The 27345-nt window shown below is 42.8% G+C and overlaps 1 protein-coding gene across 3 annotated transcripts in view; it reads right to left on the reverse strand.

Moving 5' to 3' along the window:
* Positions 1 to 27345, reverse strand: part of TMEM178A (transmembrane protein 178A) — a 207284-nt gene that overhangs the window by 35255 nt on the left and 144684 nt on the right. The window contains exon 1 of one of the 3 annotated variants that reach the window (XM_055399293.2): positions 24256 to 24784. The exons of the other annotated variants lie outside the window; for them this stretch is intronic. Within the exon in view, the coding sequence (XP_055255268.1) occupies positions 24256 to 24655 (400 nt within the window). The 5' untranslated portion in view covers positions 24656 to 24784. Of the gene's footprint in view, positions 1 to 24255; positions 24785 to 27345 lie in introns of those variants that run through there. 3 annotated transcript variants of the gene reach the window in all.

The following is a 27345-nucleotide window of genomic DNA, read 5'->3' on the forward strand; positions in this document are numbered from 1 at the left end:
CTTCAGCTACCACCAGCTCAGCCCAGAGCTATAGCCCATTAGCATTCCTATCACTCTCCTCAACCCAAGGGGAAAAACTTCCAGCTGCCTCATACTTAAGCATCACCCTCAGCACCATAAGCCTGAGCCTGTGCATAATTGGCAAGGAATATGTTGATAAGGAATGGGACTGTTCCAAGTTTCTGAAGGATAACTAGGTAATTAAAAGAAAAACCTAATTTAAGAAAATTCAGAAGAAATGCTTTAAAACTCTCTGGCAACATCCTTTATGGATTATCCTCTTTTACAGAGACCTCGGTTTTGCCTTTGTCTGCTTTTCAAAGCCCAGGGCTAGATCGCCACTGTTTGAGGGCATCCACAGCCCCCAGCCTCCTCTGGGGGTAACTTGAAAGCCCTGAACTAGAAACAGAAAGGCCACTTCCATTCCTCCTCCAGACTCAGAACTATCTGAGCACCTGGAGACTTCTTGCTCAGGACTTAGCATAGTGCCCTCTGAGGACCCTGGCAGCCCACCCAGCAGTTGCCCCCACTTTTATCAGGCAATGCAAAAAGACTCAGAAAACCCCATGAACCCCCAGGAGTGCCAATGTACAGAGATAAAATCAGACCGTGCAGTGCTCTCTGCTTCTGGCTGCACCACTTAGCTGCCTGGCTGGCTTAAAACCATAAACAGAGCCGGCCAGCTGCCAAAATACACGCTCAGACAGACAGACACACACACACCTCCACTACCACACACCAGGTAATCTGTCAGCTCCCAATAGACAGGCTGGGCCAGCATGTTCTTCATTCCACTCGGCACCCTCTCCTCCCAATTGGCTTAACATTAAATTACGGCCCCACCCTCTTTGATTTCACAGGCTGTTCCAAGGACTATAGGGACCACAGGTACTTTTGATGCTTGATCACCTCCTGCATTGCCCCCACCTGGGGGCATGGGACTAACCTGGCCTTATCTAGTTTGATGTGTTGGGAGCATTTCTAATATCAGCAAATGAACCTTGTGACTTCCCCCCCAATTCAATCCTACCTATAAGTGAAAATAAACACTAGTCTCAGAGAGTCTAGTGAAGGACAGTGGCATTGTTGAAATTAATAGTACAAGTAGATTCAAAATTATGACTCTGACATAAAGGAGATGAACACAGTGACTGGAAACCATAGAGGAGGGTGTCTGAGTGCTGAGGACAAGGTGGGGACAGTCCAAGAACACTGAGGTCTCGAGGATGAGCAGGATTATCCTCGTGGAGCAGAAGGAAAGGCACACACAAGGGCTTTGAAGAAGAAGGCCTGTGAGACTGGGGTGCAGAGGCTAAGGAGGTGTCAGGGAGGCTGGTACCAGTGAGGAGGTGGAGGCTAGATCACAGAGAGCCTGAAGGTGGATCTCCACTGTGAAACTCCACTGTGAGCCTCAGTGGAACCACCCCAGATTGTAAATGACCAGAATCGATGATGAGAATTGATTTTAAAAAAAAAAGCAGCCAGAAAACACTTCCCTTTTTTCTCCTAGTGTGGAGAATGGACTGGAGGGGGCACAGAGTCATTTGAGTGAAGGAGATACAAGCAGGTGTCTACAGAACTGCCCAGAGAAACAGGTTCCCGACCAGGGGAAGGCAGAGAAGATCTCCTGCAGTGAATCTTAAAACAGAGCCAGAGTCAGCCAGGTCACAGGGGTGGTGACATTAGAGGCAGCAACGGGCATTCCAGACAGAAGAATAGCAAAAGGGAAGGCAGAGCAGTAAGGAGTGTTTACAGGGACTGATAGGAGGCTCAGTACTGTGTGAGATGGAGCATGATGAGAAATAAAGAGCTAAGAGGGGAGGCTGTCAGAGACCAAACAGGAAAAGCTCCCTCCCCCAACAATGCAAGGCCTCATCCCGCAAGTTATCAGGAAGCACAGAAGGGTTTAAGCAGGGAAGTGATAGGATCAAGTTTTCTCTCCGGTAGATGATTCCGTCAGACGGACAAAAAAGGGGACAGGAGGAGAGACAAGTCAGAAAGATTAGTTACCTAGAAGGCTATGCGTCTACTAAAATACTCTGCAGATACTGAAAAAAAGACTAAAACTGGAAAACTCTTGTGGCTCAATGCTGGATACAAGGCAGTATATATCATATTATCTAAATATGTCTCTGTACTTACGGTTACCAGGGTGGAAGGGTGGGAGGAAGGGACAGTTAGGGAGTTTGGAATTGACATGTACACACTGCTTATATCTAAAATGGATAACCAACAAGGACCTACTGTATAGCACTGGGAACTCTGCTCAATATTATGTAACAACCTAAATGGGAAAAGGACTTGAAAAAGAATGGATACGTGTATATGCATAATTGAATCACTTTGCTGTATACCTGAAACTAACACAACAGTGTAAATCAACTATACTTCCATATAACATAAAAAGTAAATATATATATATATATGTCTTTATATAGTTGCATAAAAACTGGATGAAAAGACATCAAACTTTGAACAGGATCATATAAGTAAGTTGGAGGGCTACAGTTGATTTTTGTTTTCTTCTTTGCAGTTTTCTGCATTTTCTATAACAAGCGCATGTTAATGAAAGTTCATAGTAAGAAAGAAAGATACAAAGCACGGAGACAGCATGAACCATCCTATCACAATGATGGCAACAATTTACATTTCGTGAGTGCGTGATCTTTCAGTTCAGTTCAGTTCAGTTCAGTCGCTCAGTTGTGTCCAACTCTTTGCGACCCCATGAATCACAGCACGCCAGGCCTCCCTGTCCATCACCAACTCCCAGAGTTCACTCAAACTCATGTCCACAGAGTCAGTGATGCCATCCAGCCATCTCATTCTCAGTCGTCCCCTTCTCCTCCCGCCCCCAACCTTTCCCAGCATCAGAGTCTTTTCCAGTGAGTCAACTTGCCGCATGAGGTGGCCAAGTATTGGAGTTTCAGCTTTAGCATCAGTCCTTCCAATGAACACCCAGGATTGATCTCCTTTAGAATGGACTGGTTGGATCTCCTTGCAGTCCAAGGGACTCTCAAGAGTCTTCTCCAACACCACAGTTCAAAAGCATCAATTCTTCGGCGATCAGCTTTCTTCACAGTCCAACTCTCACATCCATACATGACCACTGGAAAAACCATAGCCTTGACTAGACGGACCTTTAGTGACCCTAAATCTTAAGCCACAAGGTAAATATCATTCTCTCCATGTTCACAGAGAGGAAAATGAAAAACAAGGAAGCAAAATGATTCATTTAACATGACACGAAGGGCTAGAGGCAGAAGCAGATAGGAACAAGGTAGACGCATGGACTAGAGCTGGTTCAATTCCTTTTTTGCTGTGAAATTATTTGAACACAACAGATCATGCCCAATCCCATAATTAAGACAGCCAAAATAATTAGAACCAGCCCAACAGACTGCATGATTATCAGCCCAGATCAATAAAGAAGCAGCCAATGCAAAGCCATGGATAGACAAGGCCACAGGCCACACTGTTACAAGGACTGTGATTCCAGAATCCTGAGTGAGATTATGACAGTATTTTTCTAGAAGTGAGGAGAGACCAGCCTTATAAGGGAAGACAGCAGAAACTGCTTCCACACTGTGCCCATCCTCATGCCTCCCGATGGTGTTAAAAGGAAAATCCCAACACAAGAGGGACACACGGGGTCGCTCACTGAACTCCCATGCCAGATGAGGCAGCATGGTTCCATTTCTCTAATTACGATCATCGCCTGGCTTTCCCTACACCCCCAGGAGCTGCGAAATCCTGGCTGAAGACACAGGGACATATACTAGACCCTCCTTGCTCCCTCCTCCCTAGGATGAGTTCCTATCCCCCTCCTGGGCCAGGCATCCATGGTCCCAAGACAGCACCAGGCCTGACTGCTGTTGTTCCATGAGTGCCCAGCAAACAGCCTCATGGGAGACTGGGCCATGTGATCCTTATTTATTTATTTAAAAACTTCAGAAAAGCTTAGAGAAACCCAGTGGTATTTTTTAATATAGTTCCTACAGCCTAAAATAACATTCTTGGCTTTGCTGGATGGGAAGGGTGAGGTCAAGGGGAGGGAGGATGGGAAAGGGAAGAGGCTGCCCCAAATTGCCAAGCTTGCAGATTAAAGAAGCACAAATTAGTCAGTGTCCAAGTTTATGCTAAAATGGACAACACTGTATTTTACAAGCTAATAAAGTGGCGTTTACATGTTAATAGATAGAAAATGAAAACCAGTTTACATTTTCTCAGTCCACCAGGCAAGTGTTCCTGAGGATCAATAGAATAACAGTTAACTTGAAGTCAAGTGGGCCTTAGAGAGTATCACTACGAACAAAGCTAGTGGAGGTGATGGAATTCCAATTGAGCTATTTCAAATCCTGAAAGATGATGCTGTGAAAGTGCTGCACTCAATATGCCAGCAAATTTGAAAAACTCAGCAGTGGCCACAGGACTGGAAAAGGTCAGTCTTCATTCCAATCCCAAAGAAAGGCAATGCCAAAGAATGCTCAACTACCGCACAATTGCACTCATCTCACACACTAGTAAAGTCATGCTCAAAATTCTCCAAGCCAGGCTTCAGTAATATGTGAACCGTGAACTTCCAGATGTTCAAGCAGGTTTTAGAAAAGGCAGAGGCACCAGAGATCAAATTGCCAACATCCGCTGGATCATGGAGAAAGCAGGAGAGTTCCAGAAAAACATCTATTTCTGCTTCATTGACTATGCCAAAGCCTTTGACTGTGTCGATCACAATAAACTGTGGAAAATTCTGAAAGAGATGGGAATACCAGACCACCTGACCTGCCTCTTGAGAAACCTGTATGCAGGTCAGGAAGCAACAGTTAGAAGTGGACATGGAACAACCGACTGGTTCCAAATAGGAAAAGGAGTACGTCAAGGTTGTATATTGTCACCCTGCTTATTTAACTTCCATGCAGAGTACATCATGAGGAACACTGGGCTGGAAGAAGCACATGCTGGAATCAAGATTGCTGGGAGAAATATCAATAACCTCAGATATGCAGATGACACCACCCTTATGGCAGAAAGTGAAGAGGAACTCAAAAGCCTCTTGATGAAAGTGAAAGAGGAGAGTGAAAAGGTTGGCTTGAAGCTCAACATTCAAAAAACAAAGATCATGGCATCTGGTCCCATCACTTCATGGGAAATAGATGGGGAAACAGTGGAAACAGTGTCAGACTTTATTTTGGGGGGCTCCAAAATTACTGCAGATGCTGATTGCAGCCATGAAATTAAAAGACGCTTACTCCTTGGAAGGAAAGTTATGACCAACCTAGATAGCATATTAAAAAGCAGAGACATTACTTTGCCAAACAAGGTCCGTCTAGTCAAGGTTATGGTTTTTCCCGTGGTCATGTATGGATGTGAGAGTTGGACTGTGAAGAAAGCTTATCGCTGAAGAATTGATGCTTTTGAACTGTGGTGCTGGAGAAGACTCTTGAGAGTCCCTTGAACTGCAAGGAGATCCAACCAGTCCATTCTAAAGGAGATCAATCCTGGGTGTTCATTGGAAGGACTGATGCTAAAGCTGAAACTCCAATACTTTGGCCACCTCATGCGACGAGTTGACTCACTGGAAAAGACTCTGATGCTGGGAGGGATTGGGGGCGGGAGGAGACTGGGACAACAGAGAATGAGATGGCTGGATGGCATCACTGACTCGATGGAGGTGGGTTTGAGTGAACTCCAGGAGTTGGTGATGGACAGGGATGGCCTGGCTGTGATTCATGGAGTTGCAAAGAGTCAGACACTACTGAGCGACTGAACTGAACTGAACTGAACTGAACTCAGTATCCACGGGTCCTAAACTAATCTTGCCACAGTAGACCCCCTCTTACATGCTTCATCAAAGAAGGTGGAAATGGGAGGTCATGGTGGAGAATGGCTGGCAAGTCAAGGGTTGTGAACAGGATGACCTTGTGGGATGCCCTATAAACACGACTTAGCCCTGTCTGTCAGTCTCCTGGATACTCTCACAGACCCACACATCTGCCCTTTCAGTGACCTTTTTCTATTTTTGAGCCCTTTTTAGGCCCTTGCTGCTAAGTCACTTCAGTCGTGTCCAACTCTGTGTGACCCCATAGACGGAAGCCCACCAGGCTCCCCCGTCCCTGGGATTCTCCAGGCAAGAACACTGGAGTGGGCTTAGAAAGCAGCAAGCATTAAAAAAAAAAAATCAGAACCAACACAATCATTTTCATGAAAAGTATAGTGTTACTGCGTCATTTGGTTTTGAGGCATATAGTTCCAAATACCTCTATGCTCCCCAAGAGGAACATATCATATTAATATGCTATATCCCAGTTATTACATCATAGTTCATAGCAACAACCTTCAGTCAGTAAGCAAAAGTTAAATTTAGTGCTGTTTCAGAAGGCAGATGAGAAGTGTGTAATGCCCTGAATAATACATCTATCCAGTTAGACAAAAACACATTTCTGAGGCACAGAAAGGTAGGTTTTAGCTCTCTGGAAAACTCACCTTTTCCTTCCTGACACTATAAATAAACCATAAAAAGTAATAATCTGGAAAACTCTGACATGATGAAGTTCAACTTTAAAAATGAGGAACTTGGATTTAGAGGGTTTAAATGACTTGCCAAGGTCCCATTGATGGCACAAAAGCCAGGCCCAGGCCCACAGTTCCCGGTTCCCAGGGTTCTTCATCTCCTCCCCACTCCACGTGGCCATCTTCCCCTCCGTATACAAACAGTAATTAACAGCAGTCCCTATGTTATTCTCAACGCTGAGTCAGAGAACATGTCTCCTTTTTCTCGTTGTAAAAACTGCTCTGAGTTATATGGAAGGAATCTGCTGTGTAAATTTAAGGTGTTTTTCCTCATGAATTCCATGAATATCACACTCCTCATCATATGGCTTCTACAGAATAATTTCAGTTTCCTAGTGCATTATCTCCCACAGATTTTCTAAGAGTCTTCCTAGTGTTACTGTTTGTAAAAGGAAACAAACAAATTCCAAAAGAACAAAAAGACTTTCAAAGAAATATATTCCCAAATCAATAGACCACAGTGAAGACCGTTATGTGATGACTCTTTCTCCTTGGAATTTTGTCTCCCCCATCTTCACATAACCAATCAAAAGAGGTCTCTCTCTCTTTTTTTCCTTCCTCTTAGATAAACTTATAAATCTTCCAAATGACCCAAATGCTTATGAAGGGGAAAGGTGAGGTGTTACGCTCAACCTCCAGACCATATATGCACACTGTCTTCTGGATCTCACATTCTCTCTCAGTAAGAATCAGCCTGACTGTGATGGGGATAACTCAGATGTTATCTTGTCTATCCATCTCTGCTTTGTCTGGAAGGATTTAAGTGAAAACAACTGGTCCAATCAAACATCAGGAGTGGAGCAACAGATCTACCATTATAATCATTGCCATGGATGCCTAAAGAAGTTTACCTGAGCATATCCTTTCATCTACATAAAAGAGAAAATTTGGGGGCAAGGAAAGTCATATCAAATTCAAATTTTTTGAATAGGGCTTTCAGTGAAATTAACTATTATGCCAGTTACAATATGTGGCAAGCCACCTAAAATGTCATTTGAGGGGAGAAAAAAAAAACCAAGTGAATAATCAAGATTCATAATACAAATTAAAGTGATCAAATATAACTTCCAGGTATTTAACACAGTGAATTATTAAATTCAGAGAGTACAGCTCTAAAACTTTTGAACAAAATGAATCATAGTAGATAACTGTGGGTTTTTCTGACTTCACATGGCTTGTGAGTATTAAATACTGTCATGAAGCAAAAAAGGAACAAATGTAGGACTTTTTTTTTACCTGTAGTAACAAAAAAATGTGTATGATTTTTTTCTTGCATCAAAATCTTTCAAACTTCTTCAAAGAAGTCTAAAATGAGCAAGTAAGGCAAAATTTAAATTATACGATACAATTTTCTAAAGGGCACTTCTTTTTAGCTCTCTATTATAACTCTAACTTCAGTTCCTAAAGCCAGGTATAACTTATTATTACCAATTCCCTGTGAAATTATCTAAGAAGAAAAAAAAATTATACAGTTGAGTCCTTCCAACCAAATGGCAAACATTGCTCCGGCAGAAAAGAATTCCTGGAACAATATGGAAAGTCCTGCTTTCTCCTTTGAAACCCTCAGGAAATGAAAAAGAAAATTAGCAAAAAGAAAGCATGTCACGTTCAAAAGAGCAAAGGAAAGAAATGTGGATGAACAATTGAAAAGAGAGAAAGGTTCTCAGATATGGCTTGTCCTAATGCTTACCTGCTTCTAGAGAGAAATGACCTTTCTCTATCCTTACACTTTGCTGAGTTAATTAAGCTGCTGTTTGCTGGGCATCCTATAATTATTGCCACTTAATGCTGCAAGAGACCCAGCAGGTTACACCGATCCAACCCCTAAATTCACAAACGAGAAAATGAAGATCTGAGAGGTGAGGTGACTCGCCCAAGGTCACATAGCTAGTTAATAGCAGAGGCAAGGAGATGCCCCGAGTCTCTGACTCCTGTCACCTCAATAAACTGCAAAATAAACTCGCTGAGAGGGAGATGATTTCAGCATGCCAGAAAAGCCACCAGTCTCTTGGAGAGCTATCTCAGCTTGAAGAGTCCGAAGAGCACACTTGAACTCCACATGGTCTTCCAGGCTTTTTGTCAGAAAACAGCCTCCTGCCTAAGACACCTGACACATCATCCAAATAGCTCAGAAAAGAGCCTGACGAAGGGCAGCCACCAAGAGTCTTTCAGTGATTCATTCTAGCTCTTGTGCTTTCTGGTGAAAGGAAGTATGTAACTGGACTTAAACAGTGTTACTGAAAAACAGAACATTTAATAAGCCAAGACTGTACAAGGAAATACTTAGAATAAACCTGGGAAAACACCACCTATCTATTGAGTTCCTAGTATCTGAAAAACCACCAAATCAGGTCCTGTGAGAGAATAAAGGAAAAGTTCCTTGAAGGTAGGGACTTCCTGCTATGGGATATAAGCTGAAAGACAAGAAAATCATAACAAAAATGTAATCCTTTTGTTAAGGATTAAGAACATTTTGTGAGGAAAATCCTCTATAAAGAAGCACCCTGTTAGTTTTACAGTGTTTTTTAGAATACATCAAAAACAAAAGCAACCATAAATGTTTTGTTTTACATAATACTATTACTGCTTTTTTAAAATGCCAATTGCTTTGCCTTCTTTGAATTATTAGTGTCCTAGTCTTTGAAAGCTCAGAATAAGTCTCTCTTCTCCCTTTCCTTGAATTGAATGAGTGGGTGAAAAAGAATGGACCAAATATGACGGTGATTTGAATCAATCCAGTGGAATTTTTTCAACAACTATTCCATGGGAAGATAGCCATGTGCCAGATACTAAGCTAAGTGGCATCTGTTCCCAACCTAGGTAGGGAGCAAAGTGGGCAAGGAAATAAACCACAATATAATGTGCCTGCATGCTCAGTTGCTCGGTCGTGTCCAACTCTTTGCGGTCCCATGGACTGTAGGCTGCCAGTCTCCTCTGTCCATGGAATTTTCCAGGCAAAAATACTGAAGTGGGTTGCCATTTCCTACTCTAGATCTTCCTGATCCAGGGATCAAACCCACGTTTCTCTTGTGTCTCCTGCATTGGCAGGTGGTTCTCTATCACTGCAACACCTGGGAAACCCCACAATACAGCGTAGAAAGTAAGAATATAGAGGTATGTACAAAGCACAGTGGGGCCCTAAAAATAGAGCAGTTAATTCTGCAGGTAATGAGAGACTAAGGGGAGAGTCTCAAGGAAATCTAGAGAGGAAACAACAATGGAAGCCTTCAAGGAGTGACCAAATGGACAAGGAGCGGTGGCATTTCAGGCAGAAGAAACAAATTCCACAGTGACACAGAGTGAAGGGCACATGTACTGAGCCAAGAGCAAATGATCTGGTGAGGCCTGGCCCCAGATTTCAAGAAGTGTCTGAGTACATAACAAGGAAAGGACTTGAAGACACAAGGAGAAGGTTTTTTCGTGAACTTCGAAGATTAGACTTTTAGATATGGGCAGTGTAATGATTTTGTTTTGGTTTTGCTTGGTTTTGACCCCATTAGCCATTTTAAAGCCTGTAATATCTTGTTCTTTAGTACATTTTATTACCATTCCTACCATCTAGCTCTAGAACTTTTCTATCAACCCCAAAGAAAATCCTATAGCCATGAATTGGTCACTTCCCCATTCTTCCCTCCTATTTTTCTATCTCTGTGGCTTATTCTGGATATTTCATATTCATGGAATCATGTAATACTTTGCCTTTTGTGTCTGATTTCTTTCACTGAGCATAGTATTTTCATGGTTCACCCATGTTGCGGCATGTATCAGTACATCATTCCTTTTTAACGTTCCATTATATAGACATAGCATTTTTTCTTTAACCATTCATCAGCCCATGAACACTTGAGTTGTATCTACCTTTTGCCTGCTTGGAACAGCACTGTTATGAATATTCATGTACAAGCTTTTGTTTGAGCCCCTGTTTTCCATTCTAGAGTATATTCCATTCTAGGGTATATTCCTAGGAGTGGAATTGCTGGATCATTGGGTCAGTCTATTTTTACCTTATTGGGGAATCCATCAGACAGTGACTTTTAATCAAAGTAAAGGCATGATGTTGTATTTCAGAAAAATAAATGAACCTGATAGATATTTAAAGAAACAAGATCTTAGAGGGTTGGTTCTGCAAAGATCTACTGAATAGTTGTTCATTTGCTCTTTCCTGCTTTCCTTTGTTTCCTGCCTCTCCACTTGCTTTTTTTTTTTTCTTTTTGAACCTGCAAATTGGCATGCAATCTGGTGGTCCTAAAATATGTCCTCCCACATACCTTGTGGCTCTACACCATCTTTTGAGGCTTCTGGGCTGAAATCCTGCTAGCTCAGCCCATCTGCAGTAGTTCAGATTGTTTTCTTGCTTTGTAATTCCTGCTGTAAAGAGGTACCAAGCTTTAATAAATAGGCCTCTCAGTTTCAAATAAGAGGTCCAAGAGGAGCACAGCAATTCCATCAGGAAAGGTGAAGTGCCCTGGAGTATTGTGACTTGAACATTCCTGCTGAGATGCTTGAGCTTCATCTTAATATGCTCTCCCTCCATCCCACTCCTCCAAACACAGAATTATATGTTGCTGAACAACCACTTCCTTAGGTGACCTTCCAGGTTTGAACAACACTGACCTCATCAACCCAATGTGTATTAAATTTATAGCAATTGCACTATCAGATCTTAAGTGTGCATCAAAATTCTCTAAAATGTACAGTTTTGAAAATTTCACATTCCATTTTGTTAAGTGCAATTATGAATAAGCCTCCATAAAAACAACCATGCAGTCCCTGGGTTACTAGAGATTAAAGAGTCACCAACCAGCCTTTAGAAAAGCAAAGCACAGAGCTTTCAGGGTGCTTCGATATGCCCGTGAAAAATAGAATATGCCGCTCCCAAATACCAAGAAGGATAGAAGTTAATTACCAGAGATAACTCTAGATTCTCATCAGTGAAGAGATGGTAGCAGAGGAATCTACATAGCAATCCTTGCCAATTTCTAGCCCTGATTTACCACCACTAATATTTGCCTTCCCGCAATCTGTCAGCCCTAGAAACTCAAAGTCCTTTTCCTTTGTCTTACCACTTCTCTAAAAATGTACTGTTCTTTCATTAAGATGCCATATAAACCTAAGTCCTAAACACCACTTTGAACTACCAATCTCTAAGGGCTCCATATGCACGATGCACACGTTAACTTCTGTTTTTCCCTCTTCATCTGTCTTTTATCAGTCAATTTACAGGAACCCAACTTGAGAATTTAACAGACAAAGCTAGTGGAGGTGACAGAATTCTAGCTGAGCTATTTCAAATCCTAAAAGATGATGATGTGAAAGTGCTGTACTCAATATGTCAGCAAATTTGGAAAACTCAGCAGTGGCCACAGGACTGGAAAAGGTCAGTTTTAATTCCAATCCCAAAGAAGGGAAATGCCAAACAATGTTCAAACTACTGCAAAATTGCTCTCATTTCACACGCTAGCAAAGTAATGCTCAAAATTCTCCAAGCTAGGCTTCAAAAGTACGTGAACTAACAACTTCCAGATGTGCAAGCTGGATTTAGAAAAGGCAGAGGAACCAGAGATCAAATTGCCAACATCCGCTGGATCATCAAAAAAAGCAAAAGAGTTCCAGAAAAACATCTACTTCTGCTTCATTGACTATGCTAAAACCTTTGACTGTGTGGATCACAACAAACTGGAAAATTCTGAAAGAGATGGGAATACCAGACCACATTACCTGCCTTCTGAGAAACCTGTATGCAGGTCAAGAAGCAACAGTTAGAACCAGACATGGGACAACAGACTGGTTCCAAATAGCGAAAGGAGTACATCAAGGCTGTATACTGTCACTCTGCTTATTTAACTTCTATGCAGTGTACATCATGCAAAATGCTGGGATGGATGAAGCACAAGCTCGCATCAAGATTGCCAGGAGAAATATCAATAACCTTAGATATTCAGATGACACCACCCTTATGGCAGAAAGTGAAGAACTAAAGAGCCTCTTGATGAAGATAAAAGAAGAGAAGGAAAAACTGGCTTAAAACTCAACATTCAGAAAACTAAGATCATGACATCTGGTCCCATCACTTCATGGCAAATAGGTGGGGGGGAAATGGAAACTTTTCGGTGACAGACTTTATTTTCTTGGGCTCCAAAATCACTGCAGATGGTGACTGCAGCCATGAAATTAAAAGACGCTTGCTCCTTGGAAAAAAAGCTATGACAAAACTAGACACTGTATTAAAAAGCAGAGACATCACTTTGCCAACAAAGGTCCATACAGTCAAAGCTATGGTTTTTCCAGTAATCATGTATGGATGTGAAAGTTGGACCATAAAGAAGATTGACCACTGAAGAACTGATGCTTCCAACTGTGGTGCTGGAGGAGACTCTTCAGAGTCCCTTGGACTGCAAGATCAAACCAATCAATCCTAAAGGAAGTCAGTCCTGAATATTCATTGGATGGACTGATGCTGAAGTTGAAGCTCCAACACTTTGGCCACCTGATGCGAAGAGCCAACTCATTAGAAAAGACTCTGATGCTGGGAAAGATTGAGGGCAGGAGGAGAAGGGGACAACAGAGGATAAGATGGTTGGATGGCATCACCAACTCAATGGACACGGGTTTGGGGGGACTCTGGGAGTTGGTGACGGACAGGGAGGCCTGGCGTGCTGCAGTCCATGGGGTCACAAAGAGTCAGACACGACTGAGCAACTGAACAACCACCACCATCTGAGAATTTAGGGATATAAAGGAAAAAGGTGTTCTTTTACTTCCCTATTCCCATCAGGGCAGGTTGCAGAGAGGGAGTGTGGTAAATCTGGAAGCACCAGTGAGAAATCTGGGTTCTCTCGGTCCTGCTCTCCCTATGGAACGATTGCAGGTAGGACTGGACCACTGTCTGGACTTCGTGCTGCAGCAGCACTAAAGCAGACACATCGTCCTTTAACTAACAGCAGCCAGACTTTGTTCAGGTATCAGGCAGGCAAGTGCCTCCTGGGGACACTTAAATCTTAGCCTCTGTCATGAGAAGCTTGATTGGTCTAACGGGATCATGATAATTCCATTCACTTCACTGGGGATTGGTTTAGGAATGGTCATGTGACATAATTGTAACCAATGAGATCTGTGGGAAATCTGGGAGACTTCTGGGGCATTACATTCATTCTAAGAATGTTTTAGGAAAAAAAGCGCATGACCTCTCTCCTGCTTTAGCCTTTGAACTACTGTTGTGTGAGGAAGTGACCACCAGTCCTGCTGGTGACCAGGAAGAGACAAGCCTGAAGGCAAAGTTGCCCATGCTGCAACAACAAGCCCAACAGAATTCAATCTTCAATTGACCAGCCTGGGTACAGGCTTCTTCTAGACTTCTTGTTATGGGAGAAAACACATTTTTCTTGTAGGTTAAGTCATTTTTATCTGGGTTTTCTATTATTTAGCATTAAAAGATCTTTAGTAAACCTGCTTACGCAAGTGGATAAATGTTCATCGAGCATTTTATTAATAGCATTTTTTAAAATTAGACTTACAACCAAAATTAAAATGTTTCATACCTGACCTTTTCAGGAATTAAAAACTCCAGAAACCTACATATATGGGATAATACTTAGCCGGGGGATGGGGAGAGGAATAGGTCTGCAATTTTAACCTGCAAATAGAACAGGAAGAGTGCTAAAACAAGAACCGTGTGATAATTGAAAAAATAAAAACATGCTCTAAAAAACACCCATGCCACAAATTTCCAAAATAAAAATATGGGGCATATTAGTAAGGAACATTCAATTTCCCCCATGGCCTATTCAAATATGACTGCAGAATCATCTGTATATGGGTTTACTGAATAGTGAACTCTGTTTAATGCCTCTCAGGGTCTCTCAGACAGATTTATTTCAATAACTCTGTTACACTTGGAGGGCAAACAAAACTATGACCTTTTATGATTCCTCCTGTCATTTTTTTTTAACTTTCTCAAATCAGGTGTGTTGGGATGGGTTCAGAAGACTAACAGGTAATGAGTTCTTAATAAAGTTCCCAATTTCCAAATCAGAGGTGGTGCCTGGGGATGACTTTGGGAGATTGAAATACACATGCTCACGGTATCCATCAGCTTCCTGTACAAGCCTCACCCCTAAAAAATACACAAACTGGATAAAGCCTCCACTCCCACAGCCAATCAGACAGCTTTCTCTAAGTTTCTTCTACATAAAATCAAAGGACCTCCCCTGTGCAAAAGCTAAAGTCTGTTTTATAAATTAAAACTTATTTGAGATTTTGCTGATAACAACATTCCCTCCTTTACAGACATTCTGAAAACACACTTTCTGAGCGAAAAACAGAGAATTAGAGCTGGTATGCCAGGAATTACATGTAATGGGCAGAAGTGTGCAGCGCACAAGAAAATTCTCTATCATGGCATCATAGTAAAAAAAACTGGGTGAGGATCACACCTCCAAGTTCCTTTCAACTCTATGAATCTTTAATTCAACATGGCTTACCCGTTTTCCTCCAACCAATTTGAGCTTCTTTCAGAAACAAAAGGTAAGCCTTGAGAAAAAAAGGAAATAAATACATGACTCAGATCCTTCTTCAGCAGACATTTCTGGCTGGATTCTATCTTCTACTGCTGAATAGTAAGCGATTTCCTTGTGCCTTTTTAGTTTTGTTTCTTTCAAAAAAACTGAACAAAAAGACAATATTTTTCAGAAACGTTCTTATCAGCAGTCACTGTCGCTTCTTCTGCCACTTGAATTCAGCCTAGCTCTTCCTTTCTCTAGTATTTTTTAGTTTTAACTTCTTTAAACCAACGTTTCCATTGTCTGAACATCAAAGTTTCCCTAAAATGCTAAGGATCAAACTAAAATGTTAAGGATCCCTAGATGTTAAGGATCAAACCACTGGGAATAAGTGACTCAATATTAGTGGCATAAAATAAATACTGAACTTTGATTGACCCAGACTCCATTACTGCCGTTGGCTATTCTTAGTTTCTCCTCTCCTACAGTTTGTCTTCTGACAGGTAAAACCTGTTGCTCTGATGATCAGTTTCATAATCTTTCAATTCCATGACAAGTGATCAATTCTGTTGTTTTTCAGGATAACTTCCTTGAATACCATTTAATGGGATGCCCATGCTAAAAATTCCATGACAACTATAAACATTACTGTAAGGAGTTTTCAAAACTGTGAGACCATAAGGAATGGCATTCCAACTCAAATTAACCAAAAGCCCCAACCCACCTCCTCAGACCCTCTTCCTCACTACTGAGGGTGTCCTTAGAGACAGCAACACCTCACAGGGCACGGAGGACGCAGCAACCACATGTCTCACTAAGCAGCATCTTATTTTCAAAAGCATTTCTTCTCAACACTCAGTAACATTTGCTGACTGATCTCTGAATGAAGCAAATGCTTACATCCCCCACACCAAATAAAAATTCCTTAAAATATAGGCAAAAGATCCAAGTTACACACAGCCTCCTACCTCTACCCCACCCTCACTCTCTCAATCTTGCCGGTTAAAGACCCTAAGAATACACGTCAGTGCTTTCTGGTATGGCAGACAGAAGCATCGGTGTTGATTTACAGTTGAGGGACCTATTGAAGAGGGACAGTAAAGTCTTCTGGAATTATCTATACATTCAAAATTTCTCACATATTTCTAGAACCACTTCCCTGTCTACTTGTATGGTATCAAACAACCTGGTGGGACCAAAAGGGAACATATTACATCCTTTTTGTCCTCAGAGGAGAAATGAGCTGATTGATTTTTTTCCCCATGAACAAAATACTTAAAAAGTCTGAACATTGGGGGACATCCAGCAAGTTGTAGAAAACAATCCAGTATGTCCTCAGTCAGTCAAGATAACGGAAACTGAAATATGGTTTGTATTGTTCCCCTTTTTTCACTTGCTAATGCATTTCCTGATGGGTGTCCCCATGACATTATTGTTTGGTCTGCAATCAGCTTATCTGGCTGAGTTACAAGAAAGATGGAGTGCAGCCTGGAGTTTCCTGGTACTCTACAGCAAACAAAGGCTGTCAGCTTTGTGATGGCTGATGCGGACTCTCCCGGGCTCCAAGAAGTTCAGTTACATCCTTTTAGTTAAAACTTGCAATAAAACAGATTAATCACTGCAATCACTTTTAACCACAGGGAAGCACTGTAAGAAAGTGAAAAAAAATAAAATAAACCAGCATCAATTTCACCAGGTTTTGAAGATAAAGTCCATTTTCTACTGTCAGATACTTTTATTTTGATAAAAATCTTTACAACCAGTTGTGCAAAGCTGTAGACAATAGTAATGGTATGCTGTTTTTAAAATACATATATATGTGTGTGTGTGTATATACATATATATAAATTGTAGAAGAAACTAATGTACTCCGGGAGTTGGTGATGGACAGGGAGGCCTGGCGTGCTGTGATTCATGGGGTCGCGGAGAGTCGGACACGACTGAGCGACTGAACTGAACTGAACTGAACTGAATGCTTAAAGCAAGTCTACAGGGTTAAGATGATCTTATCTGAATTGCCCCCAAATTATTGAGCTAATGTTTTACTCCAAAGGAGATACATTTGCTACTTGTACTCTTTGCCAAACCTCCAGCTTAGTTGTTTTCAACTTTTTTCTTCCATCTCACCAGTTGCTTCTGCAAGGGAGAGGGAAGTGAAGGGGATGACCAAATCAGATTATTTTTATTCTTTTAACCAGCAAATAATACAGGAAAATAGGCCTCAGATGGTCACATAATTGACTTTCAAAGAAGGACAATGGAATCTCTCTGAAAGATAAGATGGACACAAGAAAGATGGGCTCAAGGACACTGCCAACCTGATGTCACAGCTTGCTTGGCAGAGGTCACAGCTCAGTTACCTGGGGTATACTGCACTGCAGGTGCACTCAAAGAGGAAAGGAGAGTTCATTCTTGGTAACTGTTGGGAAAACCCTAGGACCAGCCTAAATTCCTTCAATGTGGCCACTCACCATCGTTTCCCATTTCCCATTGACTCTGGGCGTCTCAGTTACTCCCTCAATGAAGTGTAACTCCCGGATGCTCCCCCAACAAAAGCTACCTTCTCTTGCAATCAAGAACACTTGCAATTATGAGTAGTCTGCCTGACGGGGATTAAGGACTCTTTCTGAGCTTTGAAGACGAGAAATCAGGAGCTAAGAAAAAATCACAGCAACTCTAGTATGATTGGATGTGAACGTTCTATGGCATAGCAAAAAACTCTTCTGTTGTTCCCCTCAAGGCCATTGCTAAATGTAATCCACGAGACATGGTAGATACAAATGTCATTGACTCTGGCAATTTTGACCACAAACCACTTAAAGCACCATCCACTTTTGTGTTCATGAATCACTATTAAAAGGTGACTTCTCTCTGCAGATGGAAAGAATAGAAGCAAATGTCTTTTTTGATATCAGAGAGGCAAGTAAGAATTTAATTTCTATGCAAGATAACCTTCAGGAGTGTTAGCAATAGGATGTGTTGAAGCATAGGATATCACATTCAGGTATGTTCAGCCTCAAGACACTACAGCACAAAACTACAAATCTAGTCATTAAGAAGCTGAGTAATATGAGCTAGCAGTTGTTTAATCATAAAGTCGCAGGTAATACAGTCTCATGTCAGAAATGATACAGAAATAAAATGCATCTTCTTCTCTCTCCTGTGCAAGATGAATATGTGATACAATGGTGCTGGGAGACCCACCACAGAGGTCAGTCACGATAGTAAAGGAACAATCCACCTTCTGCCCAGATGAGAAACTCGGGCTTTGCTGATGGGCAATGAGAGAAGCAGTCTTCCATGAAAAGGGGGGATATGCCAGGCGCTACATAAGCAGTCCTCTTATGTACCCCCTGGAACATAGATAAATTTTTTTCTATCTATTTATTAATATTACCCCATCCCTTCAAAGTTCATGTTCATTCATGCTTCCTGATATATTGGGTTGGCCAAAAAGTTCGCTCAGTTTTCCACACACATGTATGAAAAAACGAATTAAATTTTTGGACAAGCCAATATATTTCAGTACAGAGTGTGCAAGCATACTCAACTGCTCAGCTGTATTTGACTCTTTGCGACCCCATGCACTGTAGTTGGCCAGGCTCCTCTGTCCATTGGATTATCTCGGCAAGAATACTGAAGTAGGTTGCCATTTCCTCCTCCAAGAGATCTTCCCCACCCAGGGATCAAACCCACGTCTCCCACGGCTCCTGCATTGGCAGGAGGATTCTTTACCACTGCATCATCTGGGAAGCCCATGTAAGTACAGTTCCTGTACCTAATTTTTAAATGAAAAAATATAAATTACATAGAGTGGGACTTAAGACAGTTTCAGAGACCACTGCTTTGAGAAATAGAGAAAGAAAAAGGAAGTCTTAATGATATCCCCAGCATCCCCAAAACTGAAGAATCCCTTTGCCAGCAGCATCTTCTGGTCCAAGAGAAGGTCCAAGAACAGTGTGTAAACTAATGGGTCAGGAAGGAGAAACAGTGCTCGCCTCTCGGATTTCCCAGATACATCTGCTCCTGGGAGATAATTATTCTAACACAAATGATACTTTGGTCTACAAATGAGCTGGAGAAAATCATCAATCTATTTTTGTGTCAGGTAGAACTTGGTGGGTCCTGTACAGACTATTAATTTCATGGAAAATAAGCCAACAGGGAAAACAGATAAATCACTGGAAAAGTGAGGAAGAGACCCAATGAATTCCTACCAATCCTCCTACTTTCTCTTTCTTGCAGAGAGTAAAATGACAAAGTATTTATGTCCCACTGTCTTTGATATCTCTGTTTATCTCATTAAAGGAAAAATGCTTCTGAAACCACAAGGACATGTTCTATTTCAAGTTTTAAGAATTCAATCCCAAATGATTTATACAAGTGAACAATATGACTACAGAATCGTAATCTTCACATTTCTAAAATTCTATCATTCTTAACTTCATAAAAACAAAACACCACAACATTCATTTCCCTTTTGTTTATTGCAGGCAATATATAATATTAGAATTCAGTTTACATAAACAAAGAACATATATTTGAAAAGTAGTGTGGATTGTTTTTAATGACAATTTTTAATTAAAATTTTTTTCAATTAAACTTAAGGCTAGTAAGAAGAGTTGGCACTTTTGATATCATTTCACTGACTAATCCCTACTCAAAATTAATTTCTCCAAAGTTCCATATAATGTATTCACAAGATTCATCAATGTTTATTTATTAAAGTCAGTGTTTTCGGTAACTGAAAGAAGCATTATAGAATGTTTCCAACTGAGTCTCTTTCCATCTGTCCTCCTATTTTACTGTTCATCAAGTAGTTTAAACATAAGAATTGCGCTTGGAACAGAATGCCTGGGTGTCACCCAAAGGATCCGGCTCTCCATCACTTTGCTGTGTATTTTCTGTCATTTACCTACCAATGCTAGCAGCCTGCCCAAAGTGTTTATCCCACAGCCTTCAAAAAGTAGTTACTCTATAACCTACTAGAAAATAACTACAGTACTTGATATAAACTCCATCAGGGCAGGTGTTTTTATCCATTTTTTTCACTTCTGTATTTTCTATTTTTTGAAGTGAAAGTGCAAGTCACTCATTATTGTCCGACTCTTTGCGACCCATGGACTGTACAGTCCATGGAATTCTCCAGGCCAGAATTCTGAAGTGGGTAGCCATTCCCTTCTCCAGGGGATCTTCCCAATCCAGGGATTGAACCCAGTTCTCCTGCATTGCAGGCGGATTCTTTACCAGCTTAGCCACAAGGGAAGCCAAATTTTCTATACATAGAACAATACCTGACATTCAATATATGTTTAAAGAGTAAATAAATTGGATGAATGGTGGAAAAAAAGAATCTATCTTAGGTCACCTCCTCTCATTTCCTGGGCTCTGTACACAATCCATGCCACCTGCCTTCCTGGCTTTCTTTTATACATAAAGGCTTCTTTCCAATGTGGTATTCCCAGGGGCACAGAGGGGCCTGAGGCCCTCCTCTTTAAACCCATTCTTTCAAGTTTCTACCACAAGGCTTCTTTAACTGTTCTAGCCCTCCTACTGCTGTATGGAGGATGATTAATTTGCAGACTTACCAGAGACTGTCTTTACTTTGAACAGCAAAGCTTTGTTAGCAACAAAAGTTAGCTGCAAGAAGGGTCTACAAGGAACAATAAGTTAGTCAACTGACCAACTCAAATACAAAAGAACTCTCACAGTGTAGCTGAAATCCTCCTAATATTAACTAACGAAATAACAGGGTTTTGATGGGCATTTATTTCTGTAATGTAGTGCAAACTTAATATCTCTACAGCATTTGTAAGTTTCCATGTTATCCTAGTGGGCAAGATAGTAAAATGTGGATTAGTCAATATAGTAAGAGGACTTGGTGCTGGAAAACCTATATTCAAATTGTGTTGGCGACGGTCCTTCATCAGCCTAAGAGAGTAGCATCGAGTTCTAGTCTTGGTCCTTAACGGGTTTATCAATAACTTTACCTCCACTCTTATTGAAGGTCCTGGTTGGAGGTCCAATCTAGACCTTCTAGGGTCACTCTGGGCTAAAAGTAAACGAGAATCACAATGAAAGGGTGACATTCAGAGTTTGACAATTTTCCCAAATACCTGTCCCAATAAGATGGCTGCTTTTCTGGCTCATATGATTTCTCTAAAGTAGATGAACATTCTACAGACTTATATGTTACATTTCTAAGCCAGTCTCTTATAGTCCACATTGTCTGTTTATTTTTCCTCCACATCTCTCAGAAATATTTGCCCCGCCTCTCATAACAAGAAACGGAAACAGTTCCAATTGTGATAAGTCTTCCATACTAACAATTCTATACTTTCCCCTCTGCAATTTTCGCCCAACTCCTGGCTTTGTGCTCTAAATCCACACAAAGAAAGCTAATCTCTTTTTCTCTCAAAAGTTCACTAAACAAGTCAGGTACTTCTTGTGGCCCTTCCCATCCCTCCCCTCTCTCTTATCTGAGTCTACTAAATCTTAGGACTCATAAGGTAATTCAGAGAAGAAAGAAGGATGAAACATGGGACACTAGTGGTCCAAATTTTTAAATTAGATGTGATGTCAATTTCTAGCTATAGGGGGCTCATTTAAGAAATTCAGACACCACCACAAATGCCAGCACATACCACAAATGCCAAATTATACCACAGATGCCAAAACAAAAGTAATGTTTACATAATAGAGGTGTCAAAATCGTCTGTTCAAACTATTCTTGGAATCACAGAATTTTAAAGCTATTCATTTCACCCATTCATTTCACAGATGATAAAACTGAGATCCAAAAGAGGTATGTAAGTAGCCCAAGGTAGATGGGGAGCAATACTGAAAGTATTGCAGGCCCTTTGGGCCATCTCCCAAATAACAAATTATGATCTTACAATGTACCGAATGTCATTTCTCCAAACTCTTCATGTCTTAATAATGGCAGCTCATTAACTTCCTAGGAAGCTAAATTTACATTGCTATTAGTACAACAATGACAGATTTCAGCACTAGAAAAAAATCCCGTAAAGGATACTGAGCCTTCCTACAAGGAACAAGAAAACTGAAGGCCAAGGAGGCCTGGACTTGGAGGAAACACTGAGATTTAGTGGTACGGGCAACAATGGAGTCCAGGTTTCTGATGACAACCTAGAACTCTTTAGTATTCCACACAAAGAATTAGCTAAACACCATCAGTATTACAAAGCTGAGATCATTTTAATCTAAACTTGTGTTTATGATGAGAAAACTGTAATTCTTTAACTAGTACACAAGTTCCATCTTATGGAAGTGCTAGGCTGGACAACCATGTCAGAAAGAGGTAGAAGGGAGTTCAAACAATAGGTGGGAGGTTGGACTGAATGATGTCTAAAGTCCCTTCAGCCTCTAGGATTATTGGATTCTGAACTACCCTGGAGCTGAACACCTCAGCCAGCCAGGGCGGATGAGGAGATGGGGAATGTGCAAGTGTCCTGTGGAGCATCCTCTCCTGCCCTTGGATTGAATGAACTCTACCCGGCTGTTTCAGGAATTATTCCATATCCAATTTACATGCAATCAAATACTCTAGGCACAGGAAGAATGTAAGGAAATGCAGCTCTGTTGTTTATTCCCAAAGACAGACTACACTGCTTAGCTTTCAAAACTGCCTTGACTAAATGAGCATTCCATAACTGAGCTTCCACTTTGAGCTTTTACAGTTTGTTCATGTACTATGCTACTATCAGCATTAATTATGCAGCATCTTCATGAGGAGAAACCAGATTTGGATGTGAGGTAGGAGAGGAAAGAATAAAGCGCTGTTTCCAAAAGAAGGTTATTGTATCTGCTCCCTGCTCCCCAAAGCACTGGAGTCCTTCCACCACAGACAGATTTCAGATGGCAGTCCCCAGCTGAGCTAGCCATGGGAAGGAGGACGTTGACATGTTTGAGAAATGAGGAATATGCTAACTAACAAGACTCTGAGGCCAATATGTTATTAACTCCCTCCTTTCTACGTAATTCCATTCCAAACCAGAATTCAACACAAATCTGCTTCTTTGCTTTCCTGAATGGCTACTAAAAATTCAGATGTACTGATTTTATACGTCTTCTTTTTTCTTTTGCAATAATGAGTTCAAGGGAAGAACGTGGATTTTTTTTTTCATCTCAGAGAAAAAGAATTTATCATAAGGGTCAAGCTCTGACAGCAAGAAGAAAGCTTCAACAATAGGACTGTCATGCTGAATGAGATTACAAAAAAATAAATAAATTCAAAGGATCCAACACGCATGGGAGCGAGGTATCGCCTAGACTTCAGCAGAGCAAACTGATGTTCTACAACTCAGTGACAAATAACAAAACAACAACAAAACAGCCTAACAAGGTATCAAAATCTGAGGGGGTGATTCTGTAGAGACTCCGTGTGCAAATACAAAAGCTCTACTTGAAAAGGCTTGGGCAGGTTTTCCACTCTGCTCGCCCTGAACTGAGGATGGTGTGCCCAGTCATCAGGAGGAAGGCTGCAAAACAGCCGATGTCCTAGCTGCATTCAGCTGCCTCCAGCAGGGCATTACTGTCGTCCGAGGTCTAACCCAAAGGAACCCCGCACTTCGGGGTTTAGAGGAAGGTTCCTCCGGCCTCCTGAGCTCCCCATTAGCCTGTCGGTCTGGCATGACCACATCAGTCCCGTCTGCTACCATCATCAAACAGTACAAGAATAAAGCCCTTTCCTCCTCTTCTGAGATTTGCACCACTTTTCTTCCAAAGGTATTTCTAAAAGGAAAGCACAACTTGAGGGAAGGAGCCCAACTGGGCAAGGTCGGGTCTTTTTGACGGTTCCCTTCCTCGCCAGCGGCGATGGACACATGCATTCCAAGTCGGGCAGGTGTACAAAGAGAGCGAAGGACGAGAGAGGAGAGAAGAGGGGGGAAGGAGGTCGAGGAAGGAGAGGAGACAGAGGTGAAGGGCTGAAGGGACCTGAGGGAAGAGAGGGTGAAGAGGAAAGAAGAGTCGGGGAAAGAAGAGCGAGGGAGAAGGGAGGGACGGGAGAAAGAAAGGGAGAGGGATCAAGAAAGGAGGCGGCGGGGAAGACCACAGAGTGTGCCGGGGACGCGGCGGGGAAGTGGCCGTGGGCACCGGCGCCCCTGGGGAGCCACGAGCTGCGCTCCGCGGGCGGGCGCCTGGGGCGCAGGGCGCGCCCGGCGCTCACCTTTCAGGATGAGGGTGTCGATGTCCCGGTCGATGCCCAGGAAGTAGCACTTCCTCCAGAGGCCCGAGTAGGTGGCGAAGAGCGGCCGGCCGCACTCGGCGTCCAGCCCGCCGAGCCCCAGCAGCGAGCGCCAGGGCTCGGGGTCGGCGCGCCCTGGGCCACCCGGGAGCAGCCGGCGCCCCAGAGGGGGCGAGTCCCGCAGCGGCAGGTGAGACAGCGGCATCAGGCGGTTCTTCTGGTCCGGGGGGTCGGCGCCCGCGCGGCTGCGCTCGCAGCTCTCCTTGTGGCGCCGGGGGTCGGTCTCGTACCAGTGGTCGGTGAAGATGGCCGTGACCAGCAGCCCCAGGGAGCAGAGGCTGAGGCCGAGGCTGAGCGCCGTGACGAGCGCCCGCGGCTCCATGGCTGCTCGCCCCGCCGCCGGCGGGCCCGCGCGCCGCCGCCAGACACAATGCACTTGGCCTCGGCTGGCTCCGCGCTCCCTCTTCCGCGCTCCCCCACCTGCCCCCTGCCGCCCGCGGCCCCCGGCTCCCAGCCCGGCGCGCTCCCTCCTCGGCTCCCTCCGACCGCGCGCCCGCCTCCTCCCGGCCCCGCCGCCCCGCGCCACCCGGAGCCTCGAGCACCGTCTCGCTCCCCGCAACCCCGCTTCCAGCGCCGCTCGCGCAGCCCCTTCCCCGCCGTCTTGGAGCCCCCCACCCTGCTCACCCCGAGCTGTCCTTCCGCCCTGCTCTCCCGCGACTCCTCTTGCCTTTCGAATCCGTCTCCTCGCCACCCTCACTTTTCCCTGTCTGCTCCTGTCTCCCCTGCACCCAGTCCCTACTTTGCCCCTACTTTTCTTCAACTCGTCCTCCCTCTTTTTCGTCCCTGTCTCCCCGCTCCTGTCCCTTTCTGTCCCTGCTCTGGACGCGACGCTTCCCCCAGCTACCCACGAGCGCTCAGCCGTCCTCTCCCCTCCGACGACCTGAAAAGACATCCACCCACATCAGACTCAGTCTTGTCACTTGTCCAAGTTGATGTTGATCAGTGTCCCGTTTTGTAACCAGAAGCGAATCCCATCTGGGTCGGGCTGCGCGGTGATACTTAACTCAGGAATCTCGATCTGGAGTCGGGGCCGAAGACCCTTTCTCCCTCCACCGAAGAACGCAGCCTCTCAGACCCCCGGGCGGCTCCGTCACCCTGTCATCCCCCGCCTTCCCTCTCCCTCGCCCACCGCAACCTCTCAGCGCCCTCCCCGCTCCAGACCCTCTTCTCAAAGAAAAGGCACCGAGTGTCACTAGAGCGATGGACCAACGGCCAGAGATTTTTCTCCCCCTCCAGCCTGCTCAGAGATGGACTTCTTTTTCGTCGACCACCTCCATCTCCCGCTGCAATGACGGTCTCCTGGAATTTCTACAAGTGTATAGTGATCAATAAGCCTTTGCAATGGCACCTGGTCTGTGAGGTGATTACTGTCCTTAAATAAAGAAAGTCCTTAGTAATAAATCAAGGGGATGATTTTTTTTCCTCCTGTGCAACTTACATGGGCTGGGAGGGTCAACAGCATAGCAATGCTACACACCAAAGTCAACATCTCAGCTTGCTTCTGCTTTCTAGGGCACTCAGAGGTATTGAGAATGGCAGGCAGATTCACATTTTCTAAAATGAGGAAACCTTAGGACTCAGAGTCCTGAAAGAGTTAACTGCTGTGTTGTGTGGAATCTGATGATAGAGGAGCAATACCCTCCTGCCACTTAATGCCCAGGGGGCCACATCACAGACAGAAAACCATGCTGCAGGAGCCCAGGGATACCAACTTTTGTGTTCTTTTGCTATATTAATGATCAAAAGATGATGAGGCATTCATTAGATGCTAAATGCCATTACTCCACAATTTAATGGGACTTATTAATTAGTGCCCCACATCAGTTGGTATGAATGTGATTTATATATTTCCTCTGAAATGACATCTGTAAAGGTGCTATAAGAATCTTTCTGGGATTTGTTTTCATTGCTGTTTGTACTCAGCATATATTGCCCATGAAGACTGTGTACCTCCCTTCACAGATCACTGGAGCAAATCTTTCAGTCATATTGGGCACCCCCTGCCTATTTCTGCTGACCTGACAATGTGAATTATTACTTGGATTGTCTCAGCAAGATCTATGGTGAGCTTCAGTCTAATTAAGGAAGACAAAGAATTATAATTTTAGTGTTCCTCTTACCTATAAGCTTTTCCTTAACAGGAAACGCTAAGCTCATCAAAGGAGTCTTATCTGGATTTACACACACAAAAAAATGATGAGACTTAAAAGCTTGCTTTTATTTATACTCTATAATATGTGTAAAATCCTCCATCTTTATGGATACACAGAAAGAATATCTTTCACTGTGAACCCACAGCTGATATCTGAAACTCACTCTAGTTGTCATATATCCTTTTATTTTTTGAAAATGCCTCAAGATCAAGATATTACAAACCTTGCAAGTTCCAAGGATAGTCAAACCTTAAGCAACTCTTCACTCCCTTTACAAATACTGATGTACTCCAACAAATAAATATTCTGCCACATTGCAGAGTCACCTGATCATCTTACACAATAACCATGTCCCCAACTGGAGCCAACAGAAGGAAAAGTCTTTCTCAGGCACTTTTGTTTAACTTAAAAGAAAATAATGTTCTGCTTCATTTTCTTAGCCAGAACACTTTGATCATACCCTTCTCTGAAAACAGCATTATCCTTGAAGTTCATTTATGTCTATGTTTAAGACCAGTCTCAGCATATAATCCAAAGGTTACTATATGATGGATTACCCTTGACAGTATTTCATAAAAAATGTCACACATTACAAATATGGGCCAGCAGCATGTAATGAGAGCACTGCTTCTGCTGGTACAGCATTAACAGCATCAGCGGGAATGTGACATATGATGTGTACACAGGTTTTGCTACAGTAACTGAGTATGGCTCCATCCATGTTCTTAAAATTTCTCTTTTGGATATTTCCAACAATGAACTATCATCCACTAGGCCCACTCTGCTGGGAGAGTGGGAAATATAAAAATGAATAGATGGTTCCCATCTTCTGGATGCTCCCAGACTAATAGTGAGAGAG

Source organism: Moschus berezovskii, chromosome 11 (genome assembly GCF_049115385.1).
Source record: "Moschus berezovskii isolate FMDL1 chromosome 11, NW_MosBer_1.0, whole genome shotgun sequence".
NCBI classification, from domain to species: Eukaryota; Metazoa; Chordata; class Mammalia; order Artiodactyla; family Moschidae; genus Moschus; species Moschus berezovskii.